This window comes from Lepisma saccharinum, chromosome 20, assembly GCF_977018435.1.
Source record: "Lepisma saccharinum chromosome 20, izLepSacc3.1, whole genome shotgun sequence".
NCBI classification, from domain to species: Eukaryota; Metazoa; Arthropoda; class Insecta; order Zygentoma; family Lepismatidae; genus Lepisma; species Lepisma saccharinum.
The window spans coordinates 54,985,558-55,001,242 of NC_139248.1; the positions used below are offsets into that span (position 1 = coordinate 54,985,558).

Consider the following 15,685-nt stretch of genomic DNA (forward strand, 5'->3'; position numbering starts at 1 on the left):
ATTGGAAACATAGCAACCTGTGCATGTTTACATGTTGGGTATATCAAGTGATTCGCAACGGCTAAACTCTGTGTGAAACATTGAAAGGTTAATGGGTTAAACATAGGGCTGAACTGATAACTAGGGAACGGAACTTTATGTGCTAAAAAAACTCAGAAATATTTATTTTTTTATGTTGTTTTTAAATGTTGAAAATATGTGATAAAAACAGGAAAATATGTGACAAAAATAATAAAAAAAACATTTGGTAACAAAAACAAAGTATTACATGCATTTTAAACACCTGAAATCAGTTTCTAAATGCTTACCTCTTAGTGAGCTATTTTTTGGAATAGTTGCAGTGGATCACAATAGTTTTTCCAAATTCTCCATTGTAAATCTGTGACGATTATCTCTAAAAAAGGATCTTATATTATGAGAAAGATCGCTCCACGTCACAAGAAACAATCTTGCATATTTGAAGCACGATGCCACTAACGCTGAAGTTTTCCAAAACTTCCTCTTCCTCTACTTCACCTCCTTCCAAAACACATGCAATTTGGCACAACGTTTGAAAACCTTGTTTTTTTCCAAAAATATCTGTACATTTAGACATTAGCACTTGTGCGTTAGATCCAGTGGGGTTAGTATTTTTCCCCAATAGGATCGTATGCGAGGTGCCAGAAGTCTGCCAGCGAGCGTGTTCATAGACAAAATAAACCTAACACTCTCGAATAAACCTTTTTTCCTTCCAGGATTTCGAGGTAGCTGAAGACAATGAGCGATTTTATGTATTTAAAATGAAAATTTGCAAAATATGTATTTACATACGGAAAACTGGAAAATATGTGTTTTTATGGAAAATAAAATTTGCTGTGTTGACAGATAAGGCTATGATCAGAATTTTGGCCAAAACGAGGGGGTCTATCTTTTCGCAGAAAAAACATTTATTTACCTAAAGTTCCGTTCCCTACTGATAACAATACTTTTCCAAAGTTGAAGTGTCGTGTGGGCCCCATAAAAATACCACCTGACACTTTTGCAAATAATAAATATCCTGTAAGTTATGTTTGGCACTGGAAAGAAAAGTTGATTTTATGAATCGATAATTATTGTATGTGAAATTGTGAATATTTTTAAGCAAAGCTGTAGTAGATTGATATGGCTTAGTTCCAATTATATTTTAAAAAGGGCTGAGCTGATTCTGATGCTAATGTATCAGTATCGGAAAGTGTCGATTAGATTTTTTATTTTCTGACACCAGCTGATATTATTCTGTGCTTTGATGGCTTTTGGGGTTCACAAAAATGACACGATCTGACACTTTTGTGGATTCTAATTTTGCTGTAAGTTATGCAAAATGCAAAGTGTCCATGGATTTTCCACGAATATTAAAGTGAAAAACTGTATTTTGTGATTAGATAATGTATTTTTATATTCGGATGTAATTTTTGAATATTTTAAAGCACAACTTGTAAATTAATACAGGGTGCGGCAATGAATCGGGAAATTTTGCTACACTGGATGTAGCTAGTTGCTGCATCAGAGGCTACATGTGACTACAGCCATCTTGTAGGCCCTGCTTTACCATTCAGTTCAATGGAGTCATGGAACGGGGCAGAACTCGCATTTTCTGTAAAAGCATATTACAAAAACAATGGAGGTTTTCCTTGGCCTGCCAGATCACTGGATTTGTCTGCATGTGATTAATTTCTTTGGGGGTATTTGAAAACAGAAGTCTTCCAACCAATCCCCACGCACCCTCAATGAACTTATTGATTGGATCCCGGAACAGGTATCTCAAATTCATACCCAAGGACTGATACGGTGTGTGGAATGAAATGGAGGTGATCATAGTAATGTTATTTTCAAATAAATGAAAATGTAAGGATTGCATTTGTATTTTCTTTTTCAATGAATGACGTAGGTCATTTTGTCTTAATTATGTATGTTTTTATACCTATATGTATTTTTTGTCCCAAGTGTGGAGTATTTAAATTGACCTGATTCATTGTTGCACCCTGTACTTATAATTGTAGTGAAATACTCACCCACTAATAATAATGAATATTTTGAACAACTTTTGTCACAATTTTCAAGCCTTGGTGTTAATTTGTCAGAATATTGATATTGTTATGGGTATCGTTGATATTTTTAGTGTTCGTGCGACTTACTCACGTTGAATAAGTTAGTATACAATAAAATGTAGATACTTAAAGGTACTTACGATAGTGAATATTGATTTTAACGAAAACTATGTTTCAGTATTCCACTGATCCCTTCATCAGGTTACCAAACTAGGGCAGTGTAACTACACCTTAGCCGCGTCAGATATGACAAGGACTTAGGAATTTATAGTGAAGTTGGGTAGGAAAGAATAAAAACGAACATTTGGTCATCTGACCCTACGTACGTAAAACTGCCATGTTCCCAACTATAATACACTGATCTAAAAAGCCATTTGGACACATGGCTTAACACACAAACACGTTAAAAGACTGATCTAAAAGGCCGTGTGAACACAGTTAAAAGTCCCACTTAGATGCGCACGTTGGTGAGTTGTGCAACGAACTGGCGTGATCTCTCGTAGAATGCCGATTTACTTACGTAGGTTCAGATGACCAAATGTTCCTTTTTATTCTTTCCTACCCAACCTCACTATAAATTCCTAAGTCCTTGTCATATCTGACGTGGCTAAGGTGTAGTTACACTGGCCTAGTTTGGTAACCTGATGAAGGGATCAGTGGAATCCTGAAACGTAGTTTTCGTTAAAATCAATATTCACTATCGTAAGTACCTTTAAGTATCTACATTTTATTGTATACTAACCTAAGGTATCATTGAACGTGGTATCGGCTTAGCCCTAATTTTAAATTTTATAAATATTTTGAACTCTTTTTATCAGTATTAGGTAGGCTGAGCCGATACCACATCAGTATCGGCCAATACCAGTGGTATCGGTATTGGAAAGTGTCAGTTGGAATTCATCTACCAATACCAGCTGATACTTTTTCGGCATTTTGGTCTTCCACGGGGTACACAAATATGTCGCGCGAAATTTTCGCGGAGTTTGATAATCTCGGAAATTATGTAAATATCAAACTTTCTCTTTATTCTGCACCAATTTTGCACGAAAAACTGCATTTTGTGATTACGTAACATCTATTTTCAATATTCTGATGTAATTCTTATATATTCTTGTATATTCTAAAGCAAATTTCTTTGTATATTCATGCACATAAAAATTGGTGAAGAATATTCACACACCAATAGTGATCAATATTTTGAACAATTTTTTATTATTGCAAATTTTAAGTATCGGTATCGGTGAGAGTATCGGCATCGGTATCGGTTCAAAGTGGTATCGCCTCAGCCCTAAACAGTTAAATATTTTTTTTTTTTTAAATTATAGATGTAATATATCTTTTTTGATTCAGCTGAGAGATTCACTCTTTAAATCCTGTGTTCTTTCTTTCTTTCACAGGCTTTGTTGTTACTTGTCCAGTTAACAAAAGGAAATGCAAATATCCAGAAAATCGTGGCCTTTGAAAATGCCTTTGATCGTTTGTTTGATGTTATCAATGAAGAAGGCTATGCGGATGGTGGTATTGTTGTAGAGGACTGCCTGTTGCTAATGTTGAACCTTCTTCGAAATAATACTTCAAATCAGAACTTTTTCAAGGAAGGTAAGATATAATATTGTGTGAGCCATTTTATTCTACTTGCGTTCTGAACAATTATTTTAAGAGTCCAGTAAGTTGATAAGAACAGATTGCCTTTACACACATGAACCAAATTAATTTTCATATATATAATGAGTGGTCTTCTTCTTCTTCTTCATCATCTTCTTAGAATTATTATTATTTAGTTCTCTTAATTTATGAATGTGCTTTCATTTATTGCAGGAGAATGTTGTTATTGCTATTAGAATTTTTGAACCAAGTCTAACCACCTCCCGAGTAGATGTAAATGTAATTTAAAGTTTCCTGTGCATATAGCACCATGCCATGAGGGCACATTTAGGGGATGTGGGGGTAGGGCCCCACACATTCTTGATCTTGGCCATTATGGAGGTGATGTGACCAGCATCATGCTCTGGCTGCATTTACCCCCCCATTCCCCTCAGGGTTGCCCCCAAGTACCCAATGATTGGGTGAACCCTGGAGCTGCTTTATGTGGGCGACAAGGCTGAAAAAATTCCGACATTAGATCACCCACCCCAGGAAATGAACCCAGGTGTCCTGTTTGACAGTCAAATGCCCTACCGACTAGAACACAGCTGCTCCTCCCCAGTAATGTAGTTGTTAATTATTAGTTTCAATATTTTCATGACTTGGCAGTGAACATATGCTCCTGAAATAAAGATATTCATGTTATGAAAGTGTTAGTGGGTTTGTTAGGCAAATGTATGTATATTTGACACTACAAAGCACTACAAAATTGATCCCCACCTTTGTCTTCACTTTCTTTTCCATTATCCTATCATCAGAAATGCAATTTTAATTTTTGTCTATTCAGTTTGCAAGTAAATTCCAAAAAAGTATCACATCCTACACAGGCTTCAGTGATTGTGTAATGGTAATGTTGTTACCTTGTAATCAAGGAGTCCTGTGTTCTATCTCCAGTGTAGACGCATTGTACAGTGTTTTGAATCTCTCATTACACTGTAAGTCTTCTTGTGATTAGCTTGTCTGAACATAAAGTGGACTTACCACAAACATCGTCCTGCACTGTGGCCATGTGGTCTAAAGCACAAGTTCTGGATTCCAGCTATGGGATGCGGGCGGGTTCGAGTCTCCTGCGAGAGCTTAACTTTTCCTGAGATTTCAACCCATGTATCAGACCGGTGGCCACCCCACCATCGTGAGAAAATTGGGGAGCTACGAATGAGTAGCGTAACCGGTCATAGAAAACCTACGACAACGACTGGAGGTTTTCATGCTGACCACATGGCAACCCATAACTCGTTGCATGATTGCCCACCTCTGCTGAGGCATGTGGGAGTGAGACTGCAAATCAACAGGTAGAGAGTGGTTCTCATGCACTATTACGTCACAGGTTATTATTATATTATTATTTATATCACAAATCTCACGGTTTCTATGCTTTATAATACATTTCAGAGGCACTATTTTTAAGATTATATTAGATCATATTAAATTTAAACATATAGATTGTGTAAAGAATGAATTCTTTTCCATATTATAACACCATTAAGCCTTGTTAAGCCATTAACATTTGTACTTATGCAGAGGCTGAAGAAGACCTTGCTAGAAGGTTGAAACGTTACGTTTAGTTTATGTTTTATAATAAAATAAATTTCTGCCTTGGTCAGCATATTGAGTTTTTCATATCTTTTCCATAATACAAGAGAATGAACAAAGAAGTGAGAGTCTGGTTCTAATCTTATGGAGAGCAACATGAGAGACTATTTTGAAAAAGTGGGTCTCCCTCGTAGCCAAGTAGTTAGCACTCTCGTTGATGTGAGAGGTCCCGGGTTCGATTCCCAGTGGTAACCTCCAAAATTTCGGTGTTGACCCAGTGTCGCGTAGACAATTGGGAAGCTACTTGAAAAGAAGTAGCGAGCTCCGGTCACGAAAGCCAGAAAACAGTGGCGATGGAATCCGATGTGACCACCTGTCGCCCAATGAAAAGCCGCTCTGGCAGACCCTGGCCCTTCGAGGGCCGTTGTACCACGGAGTTTAGTTTCATTGTGAAAAATTATTGAAAGGGAGGGCACGCAGTTGTGACTGGTTCAACTCTGTACCTTTTCGCACCGTTCTCATGACTTCTGGTTGGCGCGCCTGTTATCTGGACTTCCCTTCCCACTGTCAAAAACAGATAATCCCCTCCAGGTTTGCAATATGATCTGTGCGCAATCAGGAAAACACCATCCTGTTCCTTCAAATGCATGCATGTGATAATGCATACAAATGCAAGTGTGTGCATGTTTAAAAGGTGTTTGAAGTGGCGAACACTCAGGGCTACCCTGTTTGGAGGGGTGTGGTGTGACACTCAAATATTCAGATTTATTTAATTTATTATTTATTGCTTAATTTTGTGTTTAATATGCATGATGATCTATTTATGTTGTTATCAATTTCTATTATATTATGTTCGCAACAGGTTGTTGAATTAATGTGATGTATAATTAATTATTATCACATTATTGATAATGTAAAATTAGTATGTATAAATTTCTATATACATTTTGAGCATAGCAACAGAAAAGGAAAGGACTGTGGAAATTTTAAATAGTGACATCCGAATTTTCATTGGATTTATCAAACAGTAAGCAGATTTGGATAAGGGGAAATACTAGGATGTTTCGTTGAATTGTGAGCGAAAGGGCTTGCTTAAGTGGCCAGCTATCACTAAGCATTTTTGTCAAGATAGTGAGTGTGAAAAGAAATATAGTGTCATACATATATCATGGTAAGTAAGTAAAATCCTTTGATATTGATGGATATACATTTGAAAAGGTGTGTACCAGTTTCAATACCTAGTGTCATACGTTACAGAAGATAATAATGTCACATTTGAATTAAAGCATAGAATAAACATGTAGTGATAGAAATTGAATTAACAAGACAGACACGTAGGACAAATCTAACAGATGCCAGCCTGGGCATGGTGTTCTTTGAGTGTGTCCCTTCATCAATTTCATCATATAATCAATCGCTCATCCTCGTCTTTGTGATTATCCAAAGGTGGCAGAAAAGTAAAGTAAAATAAAACAAACCAAACCAAAGTGATACTGATGTATTAGAGAGTATCGGTTGGAATTTATTTACTACCGCCCAATAACTTTCCAGCGCTTTGGTCTTTCACAGGATCCTCAAAAATACCATAAACACTTTCATAGAGTCTAATTATCCTGAAAATCGTGCAATTTCAAGTTTTTTTTTTATTTTGCACAAGTTTTGTTTCAAGAAATAGAATTTTTTGATTACATAACATGTAACCAAGAATAAAGATGGACAAGGAAGAGTTGAGGGTAGTGGAGAGCTTCAAATATCTAGGAAGCATAATTGAGAGAAGTGGAAGAATAGATGAGGAGGTAAACAGAAGAGGGCAAATGGGTGGTGGACTATATCAAAGCATTCGAAGCGTAATATGGATCAGAGATGTACCTATGAAATGCAGAAGGAAATATATGACACATACTATGTGCCAATAATTACGTATGGAGCAGAGACTTGGACAATGACAGAGAGAGACAAACGAAAGATGCAGGCAGTGGAGATGAAATTTTTAAGGAGTATATTGGGGAAGTCTAGAAGGGATAGAACAAGGAATAAGGAGATCCGACAGACAGTGCGTGTGGAGTCACAGGTGAGGTGGTTCGGACACGTGAAGAGGATGGATGCAGAAAGACTACCAGTAAGAGCTTACAATGCACAAGGAGTGGGAATAAGGCCAAGGGAGAGACCAAGATGTTGATGGAAAGAGCAGATAGTAGAGAGTGTTTGGAGAAGAGGACAAGATTGGAACACTGTGGAAAGAGAGGAGTGGTGGAAGACCAGGAAAAAATTGAGAGGCTTGACTTCTATGCCAACCCAGCCAGAGGCAGGAAACGGCAAAGGATGATGATGATGATGAACATGTAATTTTATATTCTGATTTTATTCTTTAATGTTTTTTAGCCAAGGTCTTGGTAAATTGATGCACATAATTGAAGTGGAACATTTACGCACTAATATAAATTAATATTTTGATCAAGATTTAATTATATCAATTTTCAAGCATCAGTATCGGTGGCAATTGGTAAGAGTATTGTCATTGGTAGGGGTATCAGTTGATAGTGTTATTGGCTAAGCCCTACTTAAAAGCGAAGAGGAGTGGAAAGCTGGTGACAGGGAAAGCTGACTGAGGCTTCTGGAGGAGACCAAGGTCCACAGTGAACTAAAAAAAAAAACATGCTTCATCATCATCATCCTTTGCCATTTCCTGCCTCTGGATGGGTCAGCATAGAAGTCAAGCCTCTCCATTTTTTTCCTGACTTCCACTACTTCTCTCTTTCCACGGTGTTGCAATCTTGTCCTCTTCTCCTAACACTCTCCACTATCTCTCTCTTTCCATGGACATCTTTCTGCATCCATCCTCTTCATGTGTCCGAACCATCTCATCTGTGCCTAATCTATCCTGTCCTGAAGCTTCACCACCCCCACTGTCTGCCAGATCTCCTCATTCCTTATTCTATCCCTTCTAGTCTTCCCCAATATACTCCTTAAATAATTCATCTCCACTGCCTGCATCTTTCTTTTGTCTCTCTCTGTCATTGTCCAAGTTTCTGCTCCATACATAATTATTGGCACATAATATGTGTTGTATATTACCTTCTTGCATTTCATAGGTACATCCCTGTTCCATATTAATCTTCGAACACTTTGAAATAGTCCACCACCCATTTGTCCTCTTCTGCTTGATGTTTGTATTACAAATTCTGGTTTCCTCATGGAAAACTCTCATAACTGTATTTTCTTTCTTCGTATTAAACATTTTTGTATTTAATTTCCATTATACAGAGTGTCTGAAAAGTCACACAATCCTGTGTTTACTACCGTATAACGGAATAGCGAAACGGAATGAGAAGAAACACTTTCTGCCAAAAGAATGCCCTTAAAATGTGGAAAATTTAGAGAGACAACCAACTTTCTCTTTTGTTGTTAAAAGTGCCTTAGTGTGATAACCTGAGGTGAAACACGTCTGTTAGTGAGACGTGATAGCAGCAGTGTTGCCAGTGTCCCTCGTAATATTGTGAAAACATCAATTTTTTGGAACAGCCCATTTATTCCCTTGTGCATTGTTTTTGAAACTTCGTCAAAGTTCTTTTTCTGTCAAATTCAATAGATGGCCATCCAAATTGTTCGTTGGTATTGTGAAATGTTGCAATAATTTACCTCAGTGAGTTCTGTGCATCAATACACATGATTTGCAAAAGGAAAACCTTCCGCCTTTGGCAACACTTTGCTTATTTGTTATTAAAACATGCATGTTCTTACATATGTTTGTCTCTCTAAATTTTCCCAATATACAGGTCATTCTCTTGGCAGAAAGCGTTTCTTCTCATTCCGTTTTGCTATTCCGTTAATCGGTCGTAAACACCGGGTTGCATGACTTTTCGGACACTCTGTATATTGTGCATTTGCGTTACATTGAAATTCATTGTTACTTATTCACAGGTAGCTACATACAGCGTTTAGCTCCCATGTTTCATTTGCCCCCTGAAGGAAACGAAGGTGGTTGGTCAGCACAGAAAGTTAGCAACATTCATTGCATGCTTCAGGTTAGTAATTTGAATCTAGTTACATTTACCAAATAACCCCCCCTCCCCCATGCATTTAGTTTATATCTGGCATCCAAGAGGAATTTGAAAAATAATCTGAAATGTCATACATTTTGAGTATTTAATAATTTGAACATGTTTGTCCATGTAAGCAAGTCACAGCTCCCTCTGTTTGAATTTATTAATTCTTGCTTAATTTATTGTTAGTTTTTAAAGGTATACATGCATTTTATTTGCTCAGATGCATACTTATTTTAATTATGATTTTGTTTAGCTTATGTGCATTATGTGAACTGTGCATTTACGAGGGTCGTTCAGAAAAAAAGTTTCCCTATATTGCTAAAAATTTATTTCTGAATTTACAGACAAAAATCAAGTTGCGTCAAGTAGCATGGTCCTTTCTCACTTTTCAACATAATTTGCAAGGTGGCACAAGCATTTGTCCCATCGTTGCACAAGTTTTTGAAAGCCATCTGCAAAAAAATCGGGATCCAGGGAACGAAGAACACTTTTTCACGGCTGTTTCCATTCCATCGACGTCAGATTGAATTCTGGAGTGTAGTGATGAACGAAGCTCTCATCCTGAGTCACAATACGACAGAGAAAGTTGTTCCCTTCATTGTGGTACCGGGTCAGAGATTCCAGACAACATGTCACACGTCGTGATATGTTCTACAGTGAGTTGTCGCGGGACCCAAAGCGATGAAACCTGACTGACACTGACATTACAGAGTCTCCATAGACAACAACCAGCTTCCTGTGGATGTCGATAGGAGCAAGACCATTTGCCCACTCATACCAGATCATAGAACGAATCTCTTCTTTACTCCACACCGCCAAAACACATTTTTCCGCCATGACTCACTACTCCTTATGGCCCAGGCACGTTTCTCACTGGATGACTCACGCTAATCACAGCCCACACGAACATTGCATTGTGTGTAAATGTAGAGGAAAGACGAGAGAACACATTGCTAGTTTCATTTCATTTATTAGGCTCGTACTTTCTCCAAAAAAAAAAAAAAAAAGGAAACTTTTTCCTTGAACGACCCTTGTATTATCTCTCTAGTAACTTTAGCTCCCCAGATTCTTAGTGACATAGTTCTTGTAACCTTCATCACTAGAGCGTGGTTTTGTATGTAATTAGATATTCTATTCCTTTCTAGACACATACCTTCAACACAAAAATGTCAACGAATTATATAACTGACATGATTTTACATTAGTTTTATGTTACCTATTTTTACATATTTGCCAGGATTTTACATATTTTACATATTTGCTAATTTACTTTTTCATAAAACAACATATTTCGGTATTTTTTTCCAATTGTGATGCTTTTTCCTATATTTTCGATCTCTGAAAAATGATGATGAAAATTTGTAGCTCATGTGATGTCATATTTTCTAATCAATGAGATGTATAATGCTTAGGGTCACCTAAAATTGACTGGCAAGCCGAAAGACAGGCTGAAGACCAAACAAAATTACTGGAACTGTTATTTTTTGAAAGATGCTGGAATTTCTCTCCTCCCCTTTTCCCTCCTGGTTACATATTTTTGTTTTGCTTTTAGGTTTAGGCAAAGCACCTAGATACTTCGCATAGGTGGACAAGAAAGCTACTTTCCTGTAGGTAGCGAGTAACACAATATATTCCCTTGTACAAAAAGTACAAAGTAGCTATGTATTTTCATTTGATTGTTCTTTCTGTAATGCTTTTTTAAAATTTGTTTCGAAAGTTACAAAGAACTCTCTTACATATTTACATATTCTACAATAATTTGCGATCTGAAAAGTAATTCATAGTTTAAGAAGCCAAATAAATTGCTTTCTTAAATATGCACACATTGCTGTGCTTTTTTGAGTTTATCAATTTGATACAAATTTTAATTGGAACAACTTATGTCCTTAAAATTATTTTAAATACATTCAAATAAAATAAATATCTAGCAGAATTCTTGAAATTGCTTGGATACTTTATTATTAATATTACATATTTTTCGATACTACATATTTAGCTACATATCCTTTTGATAATACATATTTATGTACATATTTTGTACTTTGATACGTATTACATAAAAATCCGGAGTCTATTCATGACATCACTCAAGAGAAAGTATGAAGCAATTTGAACCAGTCAGTTCTTGATGATTATTGTATTGTTTATGTTGTGTGACTTTATTTAAAAATTAGAATTCATTAATCAGAAATAAATAGAAAGATGTATCAGTTTCTCACTTCATCTTTTCTTTGATGAGTAGGGTCATCCCCCACTCAAATTTTCATTTTTAGTTTAGCACACATCACATGGCTTATTTCTGTTCCTGACACTTTCATACATTGAAATAAAAATTGAGGAAGTTATTTTCCACTATTTATTGTGTGACAAATACTGACGTTAGGCCTCCTGTGTGACAGTAAGTGTGCGCTCCATCTCCACCAGAACTGAACTGCACTTACATGACAAATACTGTGTGGTGGTAGGTATGCACTCGATTTCCCATTATTTGCTTGGTGATGCAAGAACTGCCAATGGAAGGTGAGAAATCATGGGAAATATCCATTTACAACTGGTTTCGTTTCATGGAGCTGTTGGAATTATTTCATGTAGTTTTTTGGAGTGATAAAAATGTAGAAAGTGTGCATGATATACATGCCTAAATATGGTACATTTTATTTTGTAAGCCTAAAACACAAGAATGTTGAATTTTAGCAGTAATTTTTGTTTTTTTAAATGCAAGATGTGTTGAAATTTGTGAAAAAAGCCACAATTAGCATTTTGTGCCAAATTCACATTATTTCTAAAAACTATCATCCATGCTCAATAGTCCTCTAAATGCCAAACCCTGCAAGAGCTGCTTTTTCGTTGGCTGATACATGGTCAGTACATTGAATCCTATTGCCACTGTTTTCTGGCTTTTGAGACCAGAGCCTGCTACTTCTTTTCAAGCAGCTCCCCAATTGTCCTCACAACACTGGGTCAATGCTGAAATTTTGGGGCTCCCACCAGGAATTGAACCTGGGACTGCTCACACCAAAGGCAAGAGCGCTAACCACGGGAGCCTCATTTCATTATTCCAAATGCATGGAGAATAAGCTCAGAATGTGTAACTTTGGTGCAAAAGTTTATACTTTTTGATGTTAACGTATTTGCAAAAAATCGAAGTCCCTAGCTGTGAGATTTTTAAAGCTAAATTAATAATAACTGTTCTAAAAGTTATCTCAAGGAACGAACACGGCCAGATACATTGCCCAAGTAAAAGCTAGAATTCTTCCTTCCTCCCATTTTTTTATTCTCATTAAATTAGAAATTTGTGATCTACCTTTCAGATTCTCCAAATTTCGAGTAAAGAAAGAGTGGGTGGTTTATGCACTTTGACCCACTTAATTATAAGTAAATATAGAAATAAACTCATTTTAGTGAGCTGTGGGTTGTGAAAGCACAGTAACTTTTAAAGGTCTCCTTTGCTTTAAAAGATTGGGAAACACTGGCATAAGCTAAAGTGTCCCATTCAAGAGTTTAATAGTAGAACCTTGATTTTACATTCCAAGATTTTATACAGCGAGGTTCAAAATAAGCTGATGCTTTTTTTTTAAAAAAATCCTAGCTTTCTTATAATTAATAATTTTTAATTTCTGCTTTTCTTTTATTACAAATAAGATTTGATGCATTTGACTATGGAGAGATACATTATTACTCAGCGAACCAAAATTGTCACAATGTTCCTACAAAACAATTTGTTAGTTTTAAGGGTATGAGCATACAGACCATTTTATGAAGTTCGCGAGGTTAAAGTCTAGTTAAAAAGTTTTGATGATACAGTAACTGTAGGAGATGCTAGGAGTACTGGAAGACCTCTCAGTTCAAGGCATCGGATGCATATGGCATTGTTGAAAATCAACACCAGACATCAACCAGAAGATGCTTGTCACAATTTTTGACAAATGTCAATGCATTTTTGAGCAAAGACGAAAGTCAAGAAATAGTAAAGAAATAAACAATTAGGTCAAGAAGTCAATAAAGTAAAGAAATTATATTTGTGTCCAAGGATTTTTGCTATCACATTGACTGATCCATTGATTTAGTTTATTTTACTTGTCTTTTCTGAATATCAATGTTCTTCTTGTAGGCTCGCATAACCACTTTTTGTGCATGCAAAATAATCTAACACAGTTATTTTTAGTGGTTTTTATTTGATTTTATCTGTGACGTTTCCTTCTGGTTTCCCAGTACTTTTTCAAGCTACACATACAACAACACAACCTCACATGGTTAGTCACTCTACACTTCTAAGGAATGAATGTGTGTCCTTATTTCCTCATAGGTAAACGGGTTTTTACACCTTGCAGGTGTCATAGTTGGCTGTTTCTCCCCCTCCCCTCCATCTTGTAACCTACTCTTCTTGTCTTCCCTCCCCTCCTCCTTCTGGTGGCACTGACCTTCCCTTTCTTCTTGAACTGATCTGGTAAGGTGAAATCTTCCATTCTTGTGCAGAAAATTGAAGGTGGCTGTGGAAACTTAACCAACTTGCTCATGCATTTTTATTAGTTCTACCCATTTTATTCCAATTTCCCCTTCATTTTTGTTAATTTTCTCTCCCCTGTTTATGCATATGTGTTTTGTCTCTGCCACTTTCATCTCTATTTCATTTTCCCCTCTTCTTCATTTTTACTTTCTTAATCCTGTGCCCTTTCGTCAACATATGCTCACTCAATCCTGTTCTTGGATCTTCCTCTTTAATGTCTCTCCTATGTTCTTTAATTCTTTCGTTGATGCTTCTCCCTGTCTCTCCTCTGTACTTGCTTGCACATCCACCACATTCTACTTCATATACCCCTGCCATCGCCAATTCACTACTCTCCTTCTCTCCTTTGTATTCATTAAACCATTTCTCAATGCTCTTTGGTGGCTTGAAAGTGGCTCTTAGTTCGTACTTTACATAGATGTTTCTCTTTTTTTCCATCTTTCTTCTGAATGGCACACTCACATACTTCTTCTTGTCCTGTGCATTCTTATCCTGTTCTTTTTCTTTATTGTTTGTCTCTTTTTTTCATTTTCTTCTCTGTTTTTCTTGTGATGTGAATTATGTCCCCTGCTTTGTATCCATTTTCCTGTGTTGCCTCCATTATGTACTTCATTTCTGTTATAGCTTGCTTTGTTGTTGCATAATCTCGTTGCTCTCCGTACAAAATTCTCCCAAATGTTGTCTGGTTCTCCATTCATGTGCAGATTCCTTGTGGATATACTTTCTCCCCGCCAACTTTTTACGGTACACCTCGGTTTCAATTCCTTACCCTTTCACTCCAATGGATATATTCAGGTAGTTAATTTTTCCATTGTCCATTTCTTCTTCTGTATACTTTATTCTTTCATGACCTTCTTTCAATAATCTAAACATTTCTTTTGTTGTTTCTTTGCTATGAAGATCACATCATCCACATATCTCTTAAACAGTATCACCTCACTTTTCAAGGTTTCCATTGCGCTCCAATGTATTGGCTAACAAACATGATAAGGGGTTCCCCATAGCTAATGCTTCCTTTGGTTTAAATACTTCTCCTCCAAAACAAAGCACACTATCACTTATGCACACATCTGCCCATCTTATTATGTTCCATATTGTTAGTTCTTCCACCTTTGCTTCACGTAACCATTTCCCGAGGGAATCTCTGCCCCTTTGGCTAGTAATCTAGAAGATGAGATTGAATGGTGGTAAGATAAGATGGATGAAGGGACAATCACAAATATATAGGATGACAGCACGAGCCCCATATAAGATTGTACTTTCTGTGAGTCCAGATGCCAGAACCTCACTAGTCTTCCAAATGCAGTTCCGAGATACATTACTAGATAAAACAAATCTAATTATCTGGTTAAATACAAATTCAGTTTTCATCCTAACTCTTTTGGTAGAGGTTTTTCATTAAATAAGTATTTATTTTCTTAATTGCTAGTTTCCAACTTTACTAAGTAGGAGCCGTGTAAAAATGATTAAGGGGAGGAGGTACAGTTACGCATAAATTGTGCATTTATTTCAATATTGCCTGAGTGGGCATTGCTACTATAAACAAAAATCTTGGGTGTATCAAGAGTAGAAATGTCTCTCCGTGTTGCAAGTGGAAGCATTTTTTTATGTTTATTATGAAGCTGGACATGATATTTGAAAAATATGATGAGTAAGAATTTTCGGAATCCCATGTATTCCTTATGGGGAATCAACTTCAACATCAAGTTACGGCTAATGAAATGGAAGTTTTGACTTTTCTGCTTGTCAAACACATCTTCAAATCTCCCTCTTTCCATTGATATCATTTTCCATTCCATCGGAAGTTTGATATTCCCTATAGAACAAATCAAATAATACTCCCATATGCCTAATGCATTTCTCCTTGTCTCCTGGCAGTGTTGCCAAAC

The 15,685-nt window shown here is 36.5% G+C and overlaps 1 protein-coding gene across 1 annotated transcript in view; it reads left to right on the top strand.

Annotated features, from left to right (window-relative positions):
- The window catches only part of p115 (General vesicular transport factor p115), a 134,084-nt gene that overhangs the window by 41,316 nt on the left and 77,083 nt on the right, over positions 1-15,685 (top strand). The window contains exons 5-6 of the mRNA XM_083141489.1: positions 3,464-3,665; positions 9,165-9,268. Coding sequence (XP_082997615.1) covers positions 3,464-3,665; positions 9,165-9,268 — 306 coding nt within the window. The remainder of the gene's footprint in view (positions 1-3,463; positions 3,666-9,164; positions 9,269-15,685) is intronic.